We start from the raw sequence: 17,418 nt of genomic DNA on the forward strand, positions 1-17,418 counted from the left end.
TGTCCCTAGCCATAGGTGCCGGCTTCCCCTCTGCCGGGTGTAGGGTGACCAGACAGCAAGTGTGAGAAATTGGGACGGGGGTGGAGGGGTAATAGCCACCTATATAAGACAAAGCTCCAAATATTGGGACTGTCCCTCTAAAATTGGGACATCTGGTTACCCTAGCCCGGTGGGTGCTTGACCCCCCTGCCCCGCCTCTTCCTGCCCCTGCACTGCCTTTGCCCCACCCCCATTCCTCCCCTTCCCCAAAGTCCCTGCCCCAATTGCACCCCCTTCTCCCAAGTCCCCGCCACAGTCCTGCCTCTTCTCCGCCTCCTCCCCTGAGCGCACCGTATCCCTGCTCCTCCTCCTCCTACCCAGAAAGTCCTAAACACTGCCAAACAGCTGTTAGACAGCAGGAAGTGGGGACGTGGCACGCTGGCGGAGTGGGGGGTTGGAGAAGGAGGCAAGGAGTGGGGAGCTTGGCTGCCCTGGGTTAATTTTTGGCCGTGGGTGCTCCAGCCCCAGAGCACCCACAAAGTCGGCACCTATGTCCCTAGCCTCTGTTTGCCAGAAGCTGGGAATGGGCGACAGGGGATGGATCCCTAGATGACGACCTGTTCTGTTCATTCCTTCTGGGGCACCTGGAATCGGCCACTGTCGGAAGACAGGACGCTGGGCTAGATGGACCTTTGGTCTGACCCAGTGTGGCCCATCTTCTGTTCTTACCTGAATTGAGGCCCTTGGAGGGGAGGCGCTAGAGGCTGGCAGAGGTAGTAGTGATCTGAGAAGCTGCTGTGGGGGGATTAACCTGTGGCTACGCCCCAGCCCAGAGGGGGCAGCTCCCCTGTATGGAGTACAGCTCCCCAGGGGGGATCAGAGAGCATGGGAAGCTCAGGAGGGAGGGTGGACTCTGCAATGGGACATCTGCCCCCTGTCCCCCTGCAGCTCCCCTCCTCCCTCTGGCAGAGCCCACCCCCCACTCTTTCCCAAAGCCCTGCCCCATTCTGCAGCTCCCCTCTCCAGGTCTCTCAGGCCCCACCCTCCAGGGAATAGCAGCAACGCTTTTCCGAATGACCCCTCCCTCCTGCCGTAGGGAAGGAGACGGGCCCTCCCCATCGTGCGATACAGGGCGGTCCGGCTTCAGCCCCGCCCCTCCCCTCCCGGGCAGGGATTGGTGTGATTGGCTGAGCCCAAAAGCCGGCCGTCACGTGCCCCGCTGGCCTTGCAGTGACCGCGGGGCCCGAGGGTGGCGGGGCGGCCTGTGGTGGGGCCTGGGGAAGATGAGCGGCGCCCGGCGGAAGGAGGAGCCGACGCCGCCGCCGCCTCACCCGCCGCAGCACCTGGTGGCCAACGGCGGCGGCGCGCTGCGCGGCTCGGTGTGGGGCAAGGCGCTGCGGAGCGACTCGGCCTGGGAGGACAAGGTGCGGCCCGGCCTGGCGGGGCGGGGTAGACAGGGGGTGGTGCTCGTCTCCCCACGGGCGCTGGGGAGCGTTGGGGGGCTGCCGCCGCCCGCTGGGGGTCCCCCGTGGGCGCTGGGGGGGTTGCGGGGGGGGCGGCTGCCGCCGCCCGTTGGGGGTCCCCCGTGGGCGCGGGGGGGGCTGCCGCCGCCCGCTGGGGGTCCCCCGTGGGCGCTGGGGAGGTTGCGGGGGGGGGGCTGCTGCCGCCCGCTGGGGGTCCCCCGTGGGCGCGGGGGGGGCTGCCGCCGCCCGCTGGGGGTCCCCCGTGGGCGCTGGGGAGGTTGCGGGGGGGGGGCTGCTGCCGCCCGCTGGGGGTCCCCCGTGGGCGCTGGGGAGGTTGCGGGGGGGGGCTGCCGCCGCCCGCTGGGGGTCCCCCGTGGGCGCTGGGGAGGTTGCGGGGGGGGGGCTGCCGCCGCCCGCTGGGGGTCCCCCGTGGGCGCTGGGGAGGTTGCGGGGGGGGGGCTGCCGCCGCCCGCTGGGGGTCCCCGTGGGCGCTGGGGAGGTTGCGGGGGGGGGGCTGCCGCCGCCCGCTGGGGGTCCCCCGTGGGCGCTGGGGAGGTTGCGGGGGGGGGGCTGCCGCCGCCCGCTGGGGGTCCCCCGTGGGCGCTGGGGAGGTTGCGGGGGGGGGGCTGCTGCCGCCCGCTGGGGGTCCCCCGTGGGCGCTGGGGGGGTTGCGGGGGGGGCGGCTGCTGCTGCCCGCTGGGGGTCCCCCGTGGGCGCTGGGGAGGTTGCGGGGGGGGGCTGCTGCCGCCCGCTGGGGGTCCCCCGTGGGCGCTGGGGAGGTTGCGGGGGGGGGGCTGCTGCCGCCCGCTGGGGGTCCCCCGTGGGCGCTGGGGAGGTTGCGGGGGGGGGGGCTGCTGCCGCCCGCTGGGGGTCCCCCGTGGGCGCTGGGGAGGTTGCGGGGGGGGGGGCTGCTGCCGCCCGCTGGGGGTCCCCCGTGGGCGCTGGGGAGGTTGCGGGGGGGGGGGGCTGCTGCCGCCCGCTGGGGGTCCCCCGTGGGCGCTGGGGAGGTTGCGGGGGGGGGCTGCTGCCGCCCGCTGGGGGTCCCCCGTGGGCGCTGGGGGGGGTTGAGGATGCTTGTAGCCCTATGAGCTGGGGAAGCCCTTTTAATGTTTTTATCTGGTAGTTTTTGTGGCACATCCTCAGAAACCCTATTTTGAGTATTTTTCAGAAATCAGACCAGTTATTTCTTCCCGGTGAGACTAAGGCACAGAGACTTGGGGGGGAAATTGCAGTGCTCTGTGTTGGAGACAGTCTATGTGCTGATTTGGTAACTTTTTTCTTTAATAATTGGAGCTATAAAACTTCCCATGTAAGCAGCTAAAGGCATTTTTCAACCAACCCTGCTCTTTAGGACACTATGAATTAATTTGTGCTCATTTAGGCCGGGTCTATGCTTTGAGCTTATATTGGTATAACTACGTTGCTCAGAAGTGTGAAAAGTCCATACCCATGAATGATGCAGTTACACCAACCTAACCGGTGCTGTTGACCGGAGGGCTTTTGTTGACATAGCTACCACCTCTCATGGAGGTGGATTGACTATGTTGACAGGCGAAGCTCTGCCATTGGCATAGCAGCATCTTCACTGAAGCACTGCAGTGGCACAGCTGCACCATTTTAAGTTTCAGAGTAGCAGCCGTGTTAGTCTGTATTCGCAAAAAGAAAAGGAGTACTTGTGGCACCTTAGAGACTAAAAATTTGTTAGTCTCTAAGGTGCCACAAGTACTCCTTTTCTTTTTACCATTTTAAGTGTGGACCTGTCCTGACTGTATCAGTGAGCCATGTCTGATGAATGGTGTGAGCTGGGAGGAAGCTGAGCTTTTAGAATGATATAGAAGCAGGTAGTGGATGCCTACTGAATAGGGCACCTAACATCACACACATACAAGCAATCTCATGTTTTGCATGCATAAAAAGGGAAGGAAGGAAATTGTTAAAAGAATATTTCTCCATACACGTCTATTGTAATGAAATGTAGTTGTAGCCAGGTCAGTCCTAGGATATTAGAGAGAGAGGGTGGGTGAGGTAATATCTTTTATTGAACCAACTTCTGTTGGTAAGAGAGACAAGCATTTGAGCCACACAGACATGAAGAAGAATTCTGTGAGGCTTGAAAGTTTCTCTCTCACCAACAGAAGTTGCAATAAATCTTTCAATAAAAGATATTACCTCTCCCACCATGTCTTTTTCACAACGAGAGGCATATGTGGGAACGTGTTAAGTATTGCATGGTGGTCTAGACTAGTTCTGAAGCATGCAATGTTAGTGTGTAAAAAAAAAAAAAAAAAAAAAAAAAGTCAGTGGCTAGTCTACACTGGCCCTCCTACTGGTGCTGATAATGCTACAGCAGTGCTAAACGAACAGAGGGTGGATTTCAGAAAACTTCTAGTGCAGGGGTGGGCAAACTTTTTGGCCCAAGGGCCACATCGGGATTGCGCAACTGTATGGAGGGCTGGGTAGGGAAGGCTGTGCCTCCCCAGACAGCCTGGCCCCTGCCCCCTATCCACCCCCTTCCAATTCCTGCCCCCCTCAGAACCCCCGACCCATCCAATCCCTCTGCTCCTTGACCCCTGACTGCCCCATCCCAGGACCCCCCCCACCTAACTGCCCCTTGGACCCCAACCCCCCCTGCTCCCTGTCCCCTGACTGCCATGACCCCTATCCACACCCCTGCCCCCCTGGGACCCCACCTCCTATCCAACTCCCCCTGTTCCCTGACTGCTGCCCCCCAGAACATCTGCCCCATCCAACTGCCCCCTGAGGACTGCCCCAGGGGACCCCCTGCCCCATATCCAACCCCACTCCACACCCCCTTACCATGCTGGAGCCAGCCACACCGCTGCACTGCCTGACAGGAGTGGCAAGCCAGAGGCATGACGGGCGGGGGCTAGCCTCCCCAGCAGGGAGTTCAGGGGCCGGGCAGAATGGTCCCACGGGCCTTAGTTTGCCCACCTTTGCAGTAGTGCTTGCTGTGGACTTGTCTAGGCTTAAAAATGCTTGCTGGCAGTAGTGGTATATTGGCAAACCCTCCTAGTGGAGAGATGGCATGTACTAGCAAAAGTTGCTTTGTCAGTTTAGCTTAAACTAGTTACCTGAACAGGGTGGTCTGTACAGGCAAAAGGCCACCTTTGCTGGTAGGACTGTGTCTACATTAGGACATAGCTATGTCAGTTGAAGTGGTGAAAAACTTGCACTCCTGACTGGCATAGCTGTACTGGCAAATTTTTAAACTGTAGACCAGACCTAAAGCTAGGTGAGTTTCATTTGGTCACATATACCACCTCTACTACAGAAATAGACAGTTCCCCTGTAATTTTATGTAAAACAAGTCGTTTAATCTTTCTCTGCATTAATTCCCTCTCTGTAGTAAATGAGAGTAATACCTTCCTACCTCACAGGAGTGCTGTGAGAATGAACTTATTATCTGTGAGGTGCTCCGATACTATGGCGGTGATATAAGTAGATCTCCAGCTTCCTTTTGCTTCGCGCTCTGTCTGTACATCAGGCTAGTCTTACTGTCACCTTGTGAGTGTCCCAAGTGAATACAACTCCATATTCTCAGTGCAGTTACCCCTTTTATGTCAATCATTTGTTTAGACTACTGGTTTAAAAGGGTTATTTGCTCCTGTTGTTCAGACCTTAGAGTGTAACTGGTTACAAATGTTCATTGTGAGTTCTACAATTTGCGTATTTATAGAGGACCAAAGTCTGCTCTGTTACACCAGTATAAATCCAGAGTAACTACACTGACTACAGTGGACTTTGGATTTATACAAAGATAACTAAGGGCTTTTCTACGCTACCATGTGGGGTTGATCTAAGATATGCAACTTCAGCTACATGAATAGTGTAGCTGAAGTGGATGTGCTTAGATCTACTTACCACAGTGTCTTCACTGCGGTAAGTCGACAGCTGATGCTTTCCCATTGATTCCACTTGCGCTCCTCATTCTAGTGGAGTACCGGAGTTGACAGGAGAGTGCTTAGCAGTCTATTTTAGATTGATCCCTGCTGGATCAATTGCTGCCCGCCAATCCAGCGGGTAGTGTAGATAAGCCCTAAGAGCAGAATTCAGCTCATTGACTCTGTTTTTAGATTTGAATCAAATTTCTACCTGCGCAATCCAAAAAACAAAACTAGGAATAAACATTTGGATGTTTCCTTTGATTATCTCTTGTAAGAATGATGGTCATCCAGCTGGGCTATTTGGGGAGTAGCATAGCATAACTGGTGAGGCTGAGGGCAGCTCTGCACTACCACTGCCGGTCAATCTAAGCTGTGCAATTTGTGTTATGTTAGTAGAGTAACTCAAATTGACACAGCTTAGATCTATTTATAGCAGGGTTCACACTACACTATGTCGAAGGGAGACGCTCTCCCGCCGACATTGATTCTGCCTCTCGTTGAGGTGGAATACAGAAATCGATGGGAGAGTGTTCTCATATCAACTGATCTTGTCTTCACTAGATCTGCTAAATTGATGCCGCCAGCGGCAATTTAGCTCCTAGTGAAGACAAGCCCAGAGTGTCTGTCATGCTGTCATGGCTTAACTCCTCTGCAAATTTTTTCAATTATAAATGTCATGACTGCTCAATAATTGGTTGTGATTTTCTTTCAGCTTTCATTAAAACAACACATTAAGGCCTGGATTCTGCAAAATGGATGCATATACCTGACTTTAAGCACATAAATTGTTCCGCTGAAGTCATTGGGACTACTTGCACGTGTAAATTAAGTTCCTGCGTATGTGTTTGCAGAGTCAGAGCTGTGATCTTCCAAATGGGACCAGAGTGTAAATAATGCAGGGCTGCCCCCGTAACTCCGAGAGCAGTTATTTTCTGTTTTTGTAAAGTTGTATTTGGAGATGACAGAAAACCTGTTAAAACAGTGTAATTTAGGCATGTTACCCATTCCTATTAAAATAAGCCTTAGTATCATTTTATATTAAAAATCAGTATTTTTTCTATTAGAATCAGATACTTTTTTTAGCAATTTAAAAAAAATAACAAAACATTTGGAAGAATGTGGGCTGTGATTTTTTTTTTTTAGCTAGAATTGACATTTTTGCATTTCTTGCTATAAACAAGCTGTGACTCCGAGCGCTTTGTTGTAACAACGCAATCAGCAGGGCAATGGCTTGAGTTTTCAGTGCAGTCTGTCAGTCATCGTGCACATAAAAGGCCTTCTCTGAGGTGCCACTGCCAACATGGCAAAGGAATCATTAGAGCTCCTGCGGATGCTGCCACAGTTGAGTCACCTGAGCATCTTTCTTTAAAAATAATAATAATAATAATACTCTGAACATGATAGAAGATGAATTGATTATGAAGATTGTATCATTCAAATAAGAAATATTGAGCTTTTTGGAAAAATTGACTTCAGTATAATATCAGTGCATGGAGAGAGGATGTTAATGCATTATTTCACCTGATTGGCTTCAAACAAGTTGAGATGCTGGGAAGTGTGGAAACCCAAACTTTTACAACCCCATAATAAAAATTCTGCAGGCCAAATTCTGTACTAAGTTATGGTAGTGCATCCTGTCTTTAGTGAAGTTGCAAAGGTATATTTGAGAGCAGAATTGAATTTTGATTTGAAGCATGTGGCAGAATAGGATACAAGCATTCATAGCTTCATGAAGTCTACAGGGAGAACAGGAATAAAAAGTTACATGTTTCTGTCACTCAGCTATTCAAGTATGACTCTGATCACAGACATGGGATGCAGTTTTAGATACCGGTAGATGCCATTTTTAGTCTCTTTGGAGTAGAATTAAACTTTAAACAATGCTTTTTTCATAACTGATTTCTTCCCCCCCCCCTTTTTTTTTAACAGTCCCATGGAGACTCAAAATCAAAATCTTTACTTGCTGATGATGTTTTTTTATCTCCATGGTTCATACACACCTGTTTCTGTCATTTGTGGTTGCTTGAGAGTGCTGATTTGCTGGCAACAGTTGTTTGCGGGTGATGGGAAAGAATTCAAGAATGATGTAGGCTTTTAAAAGTGGTAAAGAATATAAATAGCTGAAAAGTTGGAGCTATGAACCTTTTTAGTGTCTAATTCTAAAACAAATGGACTAAATATCTGTTTTCTGTGTGTCCCACCAGTGGGAGAACTGTAAATTGAAGCCAGAACTTAGAAAAGGGGGAGAGGGGGTGGGATCTGTCTATTGCCATTAAATACTTTCAGATACTTTATAATTTCTTAAAATATTTTTTCTTTGAAAAGCAATCTGTGTTCAGAGCCTTGATTTTTTTCCAAGTTAATTGCATGAGGGGTTCTTATAAATGTTTTATCTAAACTAGATATTATATGTGAGATATCAAACTTTGCTGTTTTTTCTCTCTCCTCAGGATGAGTTTTTAGACGTGATCTACTGGTTCCGACAGATCATTGCAGTTATTTTGGGAGTCATCTGGGGCGTAGTTCCACTGAAGGGATTTGTGGGAATAGCAATGTAAGGTTTCTTTCCTCTTACCTGACTTTTTTTTTTTTTTTTTTTTCCTTCAGATGTGGCAGTCACAATATCTCTAGGCCATTTAAAAACAGCAAAGCAATGGGGTGCTGGAAATGCATTAAAGTCTGACATTTCCTTTAAATACTGTATCATAGTTCAAAGGATAAATCATGTGACCTCATGAGCCAATTGGTACCTGTAACTTTTTCCCTCCACCCCCCATTCTGAATAGTTCTTTTTTTTTTTTGCTTTAAAAACATCGTGGAATTACTGGAGAAATGTCCAACTTCTGTCTTTTAGAGCAGTGATTCTGAATATTTTCCATGCCATGATGCTTTTTCCCCATACTGGGACCCCCTGTCCCATGTAACTGGGATCCGTATGGGAAAGGCAGGGTGGTTACGACCCTGATAATTGTTTGCAGCTTTGAAGTTGAGGATCTTGTTGTACAATGTGTTCTGTACAGTCCCACGAAGGGTGTTTATTCCTTTTGAAATCAAAAAAGTGTCTCCAAAACAATAGAAAATGTAAATTGTAACAAGCAAAACATCATTTTTGGGGGTCTTCTGCTGTTCTCTCATCCCTCTCATGAAAGATACTATTTTACCAAAATGTGTACCTTCAATATCATTGTAAGGGGAAGGGGCATCCAAAATTAACTTTAAAAAAAAAATTATATATAGTAAAACCTGTAATCTGGCTAGATGTATGGGATCCTTGTTTCCTTCTTAGCAAAGATATCACAGTGTTATAGTGAGCACACTAATTAATTAAAAATGTTATAACAGGGTTTGGAAAGCTTACCAGCCACCAATGAGTTAAAGGACCAAGCTTGCTAGACAGAGTAAATACAGGAGATGGGAGGGGAACCAGGGGCGGTGCTCTAGGTGTTGAAGAGGGATAGTACTGGGATTTCATATGGGTTCTGATGGGGGACTCCGTATTTCTATCTGCCTGTGGCTAGCTGATGTCTTGAAAAGTTAGCTTTACAACCCTTTTAGGTGCTGGAAGGGAAGTTTTCTGTCTCCTCCCCTCTCTCAGCACATCTTAGCTGCTGCAAGAAGGCAAGGGGGAGAGAAGGTAGTCTCTGGTTCTCTATACTTTCAGACTGTTTTGACCATGGGGGCAGGTCGTGGGTGGGTTGGTCTCCAGTTCCTGCTTCTGCTGGTGCTCATATTTTTCCCAGCAGCAGCAGTGTGACATTGATACAATTCTGGAGAGTTGCATTGTTGCTCACATGGTTCATAACAGTAGCACTGAACCTGACTAGTCTTATTAATACCATTGTGAAACCGCATGGGAAAGCTCTGAGCAGCAGAGACATTGAGGCTGTTTGCACACTCTGGAAGAAAACGCTACATTGTTTTGCATCTTGAAGATCATCTTCAGAACTCTTAGGGCTAGAAACACTTTGTTTTACTGAAAGCTTAAATTCTGCAGAAATTGAAGGGTAAAGCCCCAGGGAAAGCTTTATATTAACCACCGGAGAACTGATTTTTCAGTCCCTGTTATAAATAGTTAAAACTAAGCTACAGTTATAACAGATGAGAAATATACCGTGTTCTTGCTTCTGTTCACTTACTAGTTTAGTGCGTCTTCCATCTGTTTGTGTAAATGAGTTCGTGTGGAAGGTTATAAAAGTAACTGAAGCTGATATTTGGTAAACAGTGGAATCTTCCACACTGGGGAGCTTGTGTTTAACACTTCCTTAATGTGCCAGAAACATTTAATGCAACTACGATTATTGTAGGTTCTCTGACAAATGCTGTGCATGCTCTTTTAAGAGCAACATGGAAGGCAAGAGTCCTGAGTGTATCTGGCACAGAGCTCCAGTCTTTTTCCACCCTCATCCTTTCATCCCACGCAACTTTTCTTGTAAGAAATGCACTGTTTGAAGGCAAGTTTTCACTTCCCAGGTTGTAACAATCCTGAGTCTCTTGAGGCCAGATTTAATTCTGCACTGGAGCTTATGTGATCTCTGGGACAGGCTGATGGTTGCCTGAAGTTACACCCTAGCTGTTGTGCCCTTAGCACTTGCCAGGAGCACAGAATGTCCAGGGTACAGATCTGCCCATGCCACATCAGATCCCCCCTCTGGCCTGTCCATGCCTGTCTCCATGCTGCACCTGGTTGTAAGGACCCCCTTCACACTAGCCTAGGAGGCAATAAAGTACAGTAACAGGAAAACAGCATGTTGGGCCCGGGGTGTTTTAGGGTGAGATGAGCTCTGTTAGACTTGGGTTTAATTTACTAAACTTAACTGGTGCTGAGACCGAGAGACTGATACTGTATTTAAGTCCTTGGGTTTTAGCTTTTATGCTGGTGGTCTCCTGAACATTTAACTACCAATCCCTGCCTCTAGGGCCAAAAATCTGTGCTCTACTGGCAGTGTGTGATGGTGGTAATCTTAGGCTTGGATAAGAGCTTGTTCCCTGCTACAACTATATGAAGCCAGACTGTACATGCACTTGTAGATCCATCACTTGACAGGCTGGGGAAAAAGTGGGTAGAGTTAACATTCCCTGCACTGGAGAGAATCTGCTCTTGTATGCTTTCTTTCCAGAAGGCAGAAGAGTTTGAACTGGAGCCTCTAGCAAGCTGAGGACAGGAGGAGAACATCCTACTTCTTGGCTGTAATGTTGATTAGATCATTAGACGGTTTTATCCTATAATTTGGAAATGATGGCTCTTAATATCTTTGTCCCCAGATTCTGCCTGATCAACGCTGGTGTCCTATACCTTTATTTTAGTAGCTTTCAGCAGATAGACGAGGAGGAGTATGGAGGCACATGGGAGCTAACGAAAGAAGGATTCATGACATCGTTTGCACTGTTTTTGGTAATTCCCTCCCCTCCTCCCTGCTTCCTTTCCATTTGTTCCAGTTACTGCCTGTGGAGTAGTAGTGATGAGATGAGATGTGAGTAAGAACGCAGCATGGAATCCTAGGTAAGGGAGGGATAAGGGGCAGAAACTTCACAGCAAGGGGAAAAGCTGTACGTTAGCAGTTGTAAGGTCAGTTTGTTTGTTAGTGTTCCCCCTCTCCAGCATACAGGTGACACAAAGTTAGGGGAGGTTGCCAACACTTTGGAGGATAGAATTAAAATTCAGAGGGATCTTGATAAATTGCAAAATTGGACTGTAGACAAAATGAATCCAACAAAGACAAATGTAAGGTGTTACGCTTAAGGAAGAAAAGCCAAATGCACAAATACAGAAGCATAACTGGCTTGGCGGCAGCACTGCTGAGAAGGATCTGGGGATTGTGGTGGATCACAACCTAAACATGAGTCAGCAATGTGATGCTGTTGCAAAAAAAAAAAAAAAAAAAAAGCAAATGCAATTTTAGGTTGCAAGTCACAGGAGGAGGTGATACTGCTCTACTGGGTGCTGGTTAGGCCTTGGATGGAGTACTGTGTCCAGTTTTGGTCACCAGTGTATAGAAAGAATGTAGAGAAATTGGAAAGGATCCAGAGGTGAGTAGCAAAGATCAAAGGGATGGAATGCCAGCCATATGAGCAAAGGCTGTAGGAACTAGGTATCTTTAGTTTGGAAAAGGAGATTAAGGGGGGAAACTGGTAGAGGTCCTCAAATACTTGAAAGGCTGCCATAAAAAAGATGAAGAAAAGTTGTTCTTGCCACAGAGGACAGGACAAGAGGCAATGGGTTCAAACCACAGCAGATTTAGACTAAATCTCAAGAAACATTTCCTAACTGTAAGAACAGTAAGACAATGGAACAGACTGCCTAGGGTGGTTGTGGAAGCCCTCTCACTAGAGGTTTTCCAAAGGAGGTTGGGTAGCCATCCATTTTGGATGGTGTAGACACAATAAATCCTGCATCTTGGCAGGGGATTTGACTAGACCCTTCTAACCCTATGGTTCTATGATGATGGCAGTGCAACTTTATTTTTAAAATCTGCTCCCCATTTCCATCAGGGTGTAATCTAGAGAAATTAGTTAAGGACATTGAAGTCAATGGTAAATGGGACAAAATACAACATGGTTTTACAAAAGGTAGATCGTGCCAAACCAACCTGATCTCCTTTTTTGAAAAGGTAACAGATTTTTTTAGATAAAGGAAATGCAGTGGATCTAATTTACCTAGATTTCAGTAAGGCATTTGATACCGTGCCACATGGGGAATTATTAGTTAAATTGGAGAAGATGGGGATCAATATGAACATCAAAAGGTGGATAAGGAATTGGTTAAAGGGGAGACCGCAACGGGTCCTACTGAAAGGCGAATTGTCAGGTTGGAGGGAGGTTACCAGTGGAGTTCCTCAGGGATCGGTTTTGGGACCAATCTTATTTAATCTTTTTATTACTGACCTTGGCACAAAAAGTGGGAGTGTGCTAATAAAGTTTGCAGACGATACAAAGCTGGGAGGTATTGCCAATTCGGAGAAGGATCGGGATATTATACAGGAGGATCTGGATGACTTTGTAAACTGGAGTAATAGTAATAGGTTGAAATTTAATAGTGAGAGGTGTAAGGTTATGCATTTAGGGATTAATAACAAGAATTTTAGTTATAAATTGGGGACGCATCAATTAGAAGTAACGGAAGAGAAGGACCTTGGAGTATTGGTTGATCATAGGATGACTATGAGCTGCCAATGTGATATGGCCGTGAAAAAAGCTAATGCGGTTTTGGGATGCATCAGGAGAGGCATTTCCAGTAGGGATAAGGAGGTTTTAGTACCGTAATACAAGGCACTGGTGAGACCTCACCTAGAATACTGTGTGCAGTTCTGGTCTCCCATGTTTAAAAAGGATGAATTCAAGCTGGAGCAGGTACAGAGAAGGGCTACTAGGATGATTCGAGGAATGCAAAACTTGTCTTATGAAAGGAGACTTAAGGAGCTTGGCTTGTTTAGCCTAACTAAAAGAAGGTTGAGGGGAGATATGATTGCTCTCTATAAATATATCAGAGGGATAAATACAGGAGAGGGAGAGGAATTATTTCAGCTCAGCACCAATGTGGACACAAGAACAAATGGGTGTAAACTGGCCACCAGGAAGTTTAGACTTGAAATTAGACGAAGGTTTCTAACCATCAGAGGAGTGAAGTTTTGGAATAGCCTTCCAAGGGAAGCAGTGGGGGCAAAAGATCTATCTGGTTTTAAGATTCTACTTGATAAGTTTATGGAGGAGATGGTATGATGGGATAATGGGATTTTGGTAAGTAATTGATTTTTAAATATTCAGGGTAAATAGGCCAAATCCCCTGAGATGGGATATTAGATGGATGGGATCTGAGTTACCCAGGAAAGAATTTTCTGTAGTATGTGGCTGGTGAATCTTGCCCATATGCTCAGGGTTTAGCTGATCGCCATATTTGGGGTCGGGAAGGAATTTTCCTCCAGGGCAGATTGGAGAGGCCCTGGAGGTTTTTCGCCTTCCTCTGTAGCATGGGGCATAGTTGACTCGAGGGAGGCTTCTCTGCTCCTTGAAGTCTTTAAACCATGATTTAAGGACTTCAATAGCTCAGACATGGGTGAGGTTTTTCATAGGAGTGGGTGGGTGAGATTCTGTGGCCTGCACTGTGCAGGAGGTCGGACTAGATGATCAGAATGGTCCCTTCTGACCTTAGTATCTATGAGTCTAAGAGCATTGGCATTTGTTATATTGAATTCACTGCTCTTATCTTTCAGGGTCTCTGCTATGACTCATTTCAGAGTAGCAGCTGTGTTAGTCTGTATTTGCAAAAAGAAAGAGTACTTGTGGCACCTTAGAGACTAACAAATTTATTAGCGCCGTAGTGTCCAGGAAGTGGCTCTCTTGTGTGGACTGGTCCAGGCCGAGGTTGATGGTGGGATGGAAATTGTTGAAATCCTGGTGGAATTCCTCAAGCACTTCTTTTCCATGGGTCCAGATGATGAAGATGTCATCAATGTAGTGCAAGTAGAGTAGCTAATAAACGATGGTCACATAAACACTACCCTATGCCGGAAACCTACTGACCGTTATGCCTACCTACATGCCTCCAGCATTCATCCAGATCACACCGCACAATCCATTGTCTACAGCCAAGCTCTACGATATAACCGCATTTGCTCTAACCCCTCAGACAGAGACAAACACCTACAAGATCTCTATCATGCATTCTTACAACTACAATACCCACCTGCTGAAGTGAAGAAACAGATGGACAGAGCCAGAAGAGTACCCAGAAGTCGCCTACTACAGGACAGGCCCAACAAAGAAAATAACAGAACGCCACTAGCCATCACCTTCAGCCCCTAACTAAAACCTCTCCAACGCATCATCAAGGATCTACATCCTATCCTGAAGGATGACCCATGACTCTCGCAGATCTTGGGAGACAGGACAGTCCTTGCTTACAGACAGCCCCCCAACCTGAAGCAAATACTCACCAGCAGCCATACACCACACAACAGAACCACTAACCCAGGAACCTATCCTTGCAACAAAGCCCGTTGCCAACTCTGTCCACATATGTATTCAGGGGACACCATCATAGGGCCTAATCACATCAGCCACACTATCAAAGGCTCATTCACCTGCGCATCTACCAATGTGATATATGCCATCATGTGCCAGCAATGCCCCTCTGCCATGTACATTGGTCAAACTGGACAGTCTCTACGTAAAAGAATGAATGGACACAAATCAGACGTCAAGAATTATAACATTCAAAAACCAGTCGGAGAACACTTCAGTCTCTCCAGGCACTCGATTACAGACCTGAGAGTGGCTATCCTTCAACAAAAAACCTTCAAAAACAGACTCCAAGGAGAGACTGCCTAATTGGAATTAATTTGCAAACTGGATACAATTAACTTAGGCTTGAATAGAGACTGGGAGTGGATGAGTCATTACACAAAGTAAAACTATTTCCCCATGTTATTTCTCCCCCCCACCCCACCCCCCACTATTCCTCAGATGTTCTTGTTAACTGCTGGATATGGCCCACCTTGCTTGTCACCATGAAAGATTTTTCTCCTCCCCCCTCCCCCCCTGTTGGTGATGGCTCATCTTAAGTGATCGCTCTCCTTACAGTGTGTATGATAAAACCCATTGTTTCATGTTCTGTGTGTATATAAATCTCCCCACTGTATTTTCCACCGAATGCATCCGATGAAGTGAGCTGTAGCTCACGAAAGCTTATGCTCAAATAAATTTGTTAGTCTCTAAGGTGCCACAAGTACTCCTTTTCTTTTTGCTATGACTCAGTAATACTGCACCTTTAAAATTTTTCTTCTGTGCACCTCTCTTCCCCCCACCCCCCCAAAAAAAAGTACCTGTGATCCCATTTGCAGCTGTTTTGAAGCTGCATAAATTCTTTGGTGGCACTTCAGTATGGGGCAAACAAGTCAAATGGCAGACTGCACTAGTCTGTGGTATGTGACATTCCTTATAGCTGTCCCCAGTGGCCCCAAAGCAAGGGATTTTTGATGGTAAAAATGACTTGCCCCATGAAGTTGCAACTTGGATTCTATTTGTGGTTGTGCCTCTAGCACCACTCACAGCACTAGCAGGGCTTATTGAAAAATTCATTCTTTTTTGTGATAAGGGGGAGGGCAGTAAATGTTTGAAACCTTTCCACAGAGGCTTGATTAACCTTCATTTTCTCTCCTTGTTTGTCCCCTCTTCAGGTTGTTTGGATAATCTTTTACACTGCCATCCACTATGACTGACAGGTTGTAGCCCTTGCCTCCCATTCCGGTCTTCAATAAATCTAAGAACATTTTAATAAATCAGAGCCTTTAATGGACTGGTGGGAGATGAAAATCAGCCACCTTTTTGTACCAGTGGTCCGAGGAGCCTGGAACAGCCCCAGCTCCCCTAACAGAGAAGCCAGTCCGTCTTGATTTTATACAAGTGTTGCTTATTGGAACTTTTTAAAAAGCCATCACAATTTTTGAAAGTAGTTCAAGACTATTCAACGTTTGAACTTTTTCCATGACTTTATTCAATAACTGTAACAACCTCCTGTGTGCTAAAGGGTGAATCTATTAATTTAATTTGTGTAAGTTACCTCACCCTCTGGATGAAATCTGTCATTAAATTGTGACTTGTCTTCCATTGTTGTCCTTCAGACATAGTTTTAAAACAGCAGTCACTAAGTTACTTTCGGTGGAGAACACTGCAGCATTCAAGTAGTACATGGAGTTCAATGGTTGCCGTTGGCTTCTTTGAAGATAATTAAAGATGTGATTTATTTGAGTAAAATGACTATTGTTACCATATTTTTTAAATTAAGAATCATTTGATCACCAGAATTTTCAAATGCTCTTGGCTAAAAACATGGATTTTTAAATAATTTTGCTGGGGAGAGTTAGTGATCTCCTTTGGGAATGTTTAACTTGTAAACAGTGTTCATCATGTTTAGGATCTCCATCATGTTTCTGCTAGCCCAGAGGGCTACTAACTCAGTTCCCGGAGTCTACCTCAGAGTTCAGTAGTCTAAATGGACAAAATAATTCCAGAGGCATACTTTTAAATGTCTGAATTTAACTGCTTAAAATCTTAATTTTTTTAATATGGTGTGTGTGTATATATAAGTTAATGGGGTTCAAATTCTGTTCATTGACAAAAGCAGGAGACTAAAAATAAGTACAATTGAGGCAGCTAATGTCATAGATGCAGAATTATTAACTCTTTTTTTAAAAGAGGCTTTTTCCCAGGAGCAGATGGCCTCCAGATTTCAGTGTTGGTCTATTCATGATACTGAGCAAAGCACCATCTAAACCAGATATTGCTGAGCTATCCTGTCAGTTTAGAGCTACTGCTGAGTGTTGCCATAGAGGTAAGCTGGGGGCTGTTTACGTCTCTAAAATGCTTAATTATACATCTTTTCACGACTTGTATTGACAGCAGTAACGTGCACAGTGCTGCCTATGCAGTTATCTCCAGGAAGCAGTGCCACCATGTGGCTTGGTTGTAGAATCGTCCCTGCTTTTCTAACCTATAGTTCACATAAACTTGGGGAAGATTTGTACCAAGATTGCCTTATGGTGAGAACTTGACCTACTTTTAATATTCTCTTGTTGAAATCCTACATTGTTTCCTTGTCCCTCTCTACTGAAAGCTCAAGAGCCCAGAATTCGTATGTTTGCATATAAAGTTAGGCACCTAAATAACTGTTTTCAGTGCTGAAAGTAGGAAAGTTTCCCATGCATTTCCCCCCAAACTTTAATAGGGAGGATATCTACTTTGGGAAGGGAGAGATGGTTAACTACTAGGTCCCCGCGAGCTGTGGAAAAAGAGGAGCTGTCTTGCTGCTATTGCAGTCTGAGTTGCCAGTTTAAAAAGTGAATGATCTCATGCAGACTCCTAAACATGCCGCTCTCTTGTGTGTGTAAGATTTAAACCCTGCTATGATTTTTCTCCTCCTCAGCTGTAAGCATTAATTTCCTTTGAGAAATGACCTGTCCACTAGTTTTAAGTTATTCTTTGCTATCATCATCAGTTTCCTTAATTATCCCCACTCATCAATAAAATAAACCAGTGTATACTTGAAAGCAATCTATTAAATAATGTCACCTGACTAA

The 17,418-nt window shown here is 46.6% G+C and overlaps 1 protein-coding gene across 1 annotated transcript; it reads left to right on the plus strand.

Moving 5' to 3' along the window:
• Positions 1-1,136: 1,136 nt before the first annotated feature.
• RAB5IF (RAB5 interacting factor) lies at positions 1,137-17,418 on the plus strand. The gene is made up of 4 exons (XM_038370222.2): positions 1,137-1,403; positions 7,798-7,901; positions 10,610-10,739; positions 15,520-17,418. The coding sequence occupies exons 1-4, from the start codon at positions 1,263-1,265 to the stop codon at positions 15,559-15,561; spliced, it is 417 nt and encodes a 138-aa protein (XP_038226150.1). The 5' UTR covers positions 1,137-1,262; the 3' UTR covers positions 15,562-17,418.

This window comes from Dermochelys coriacea, chromosome 13, assembly GCF_009764565.3.
Source record: "Dermochelys coriacea isolate rDerCor1 chromosome 13, rDerCor1.pri.v4, whole genome shotgun sequence".
NCBI lineage: Eukaryota > Metazoa > Chordata > Testudines > Dermochelyidae > Dermochelys > Dermochelys coriacea.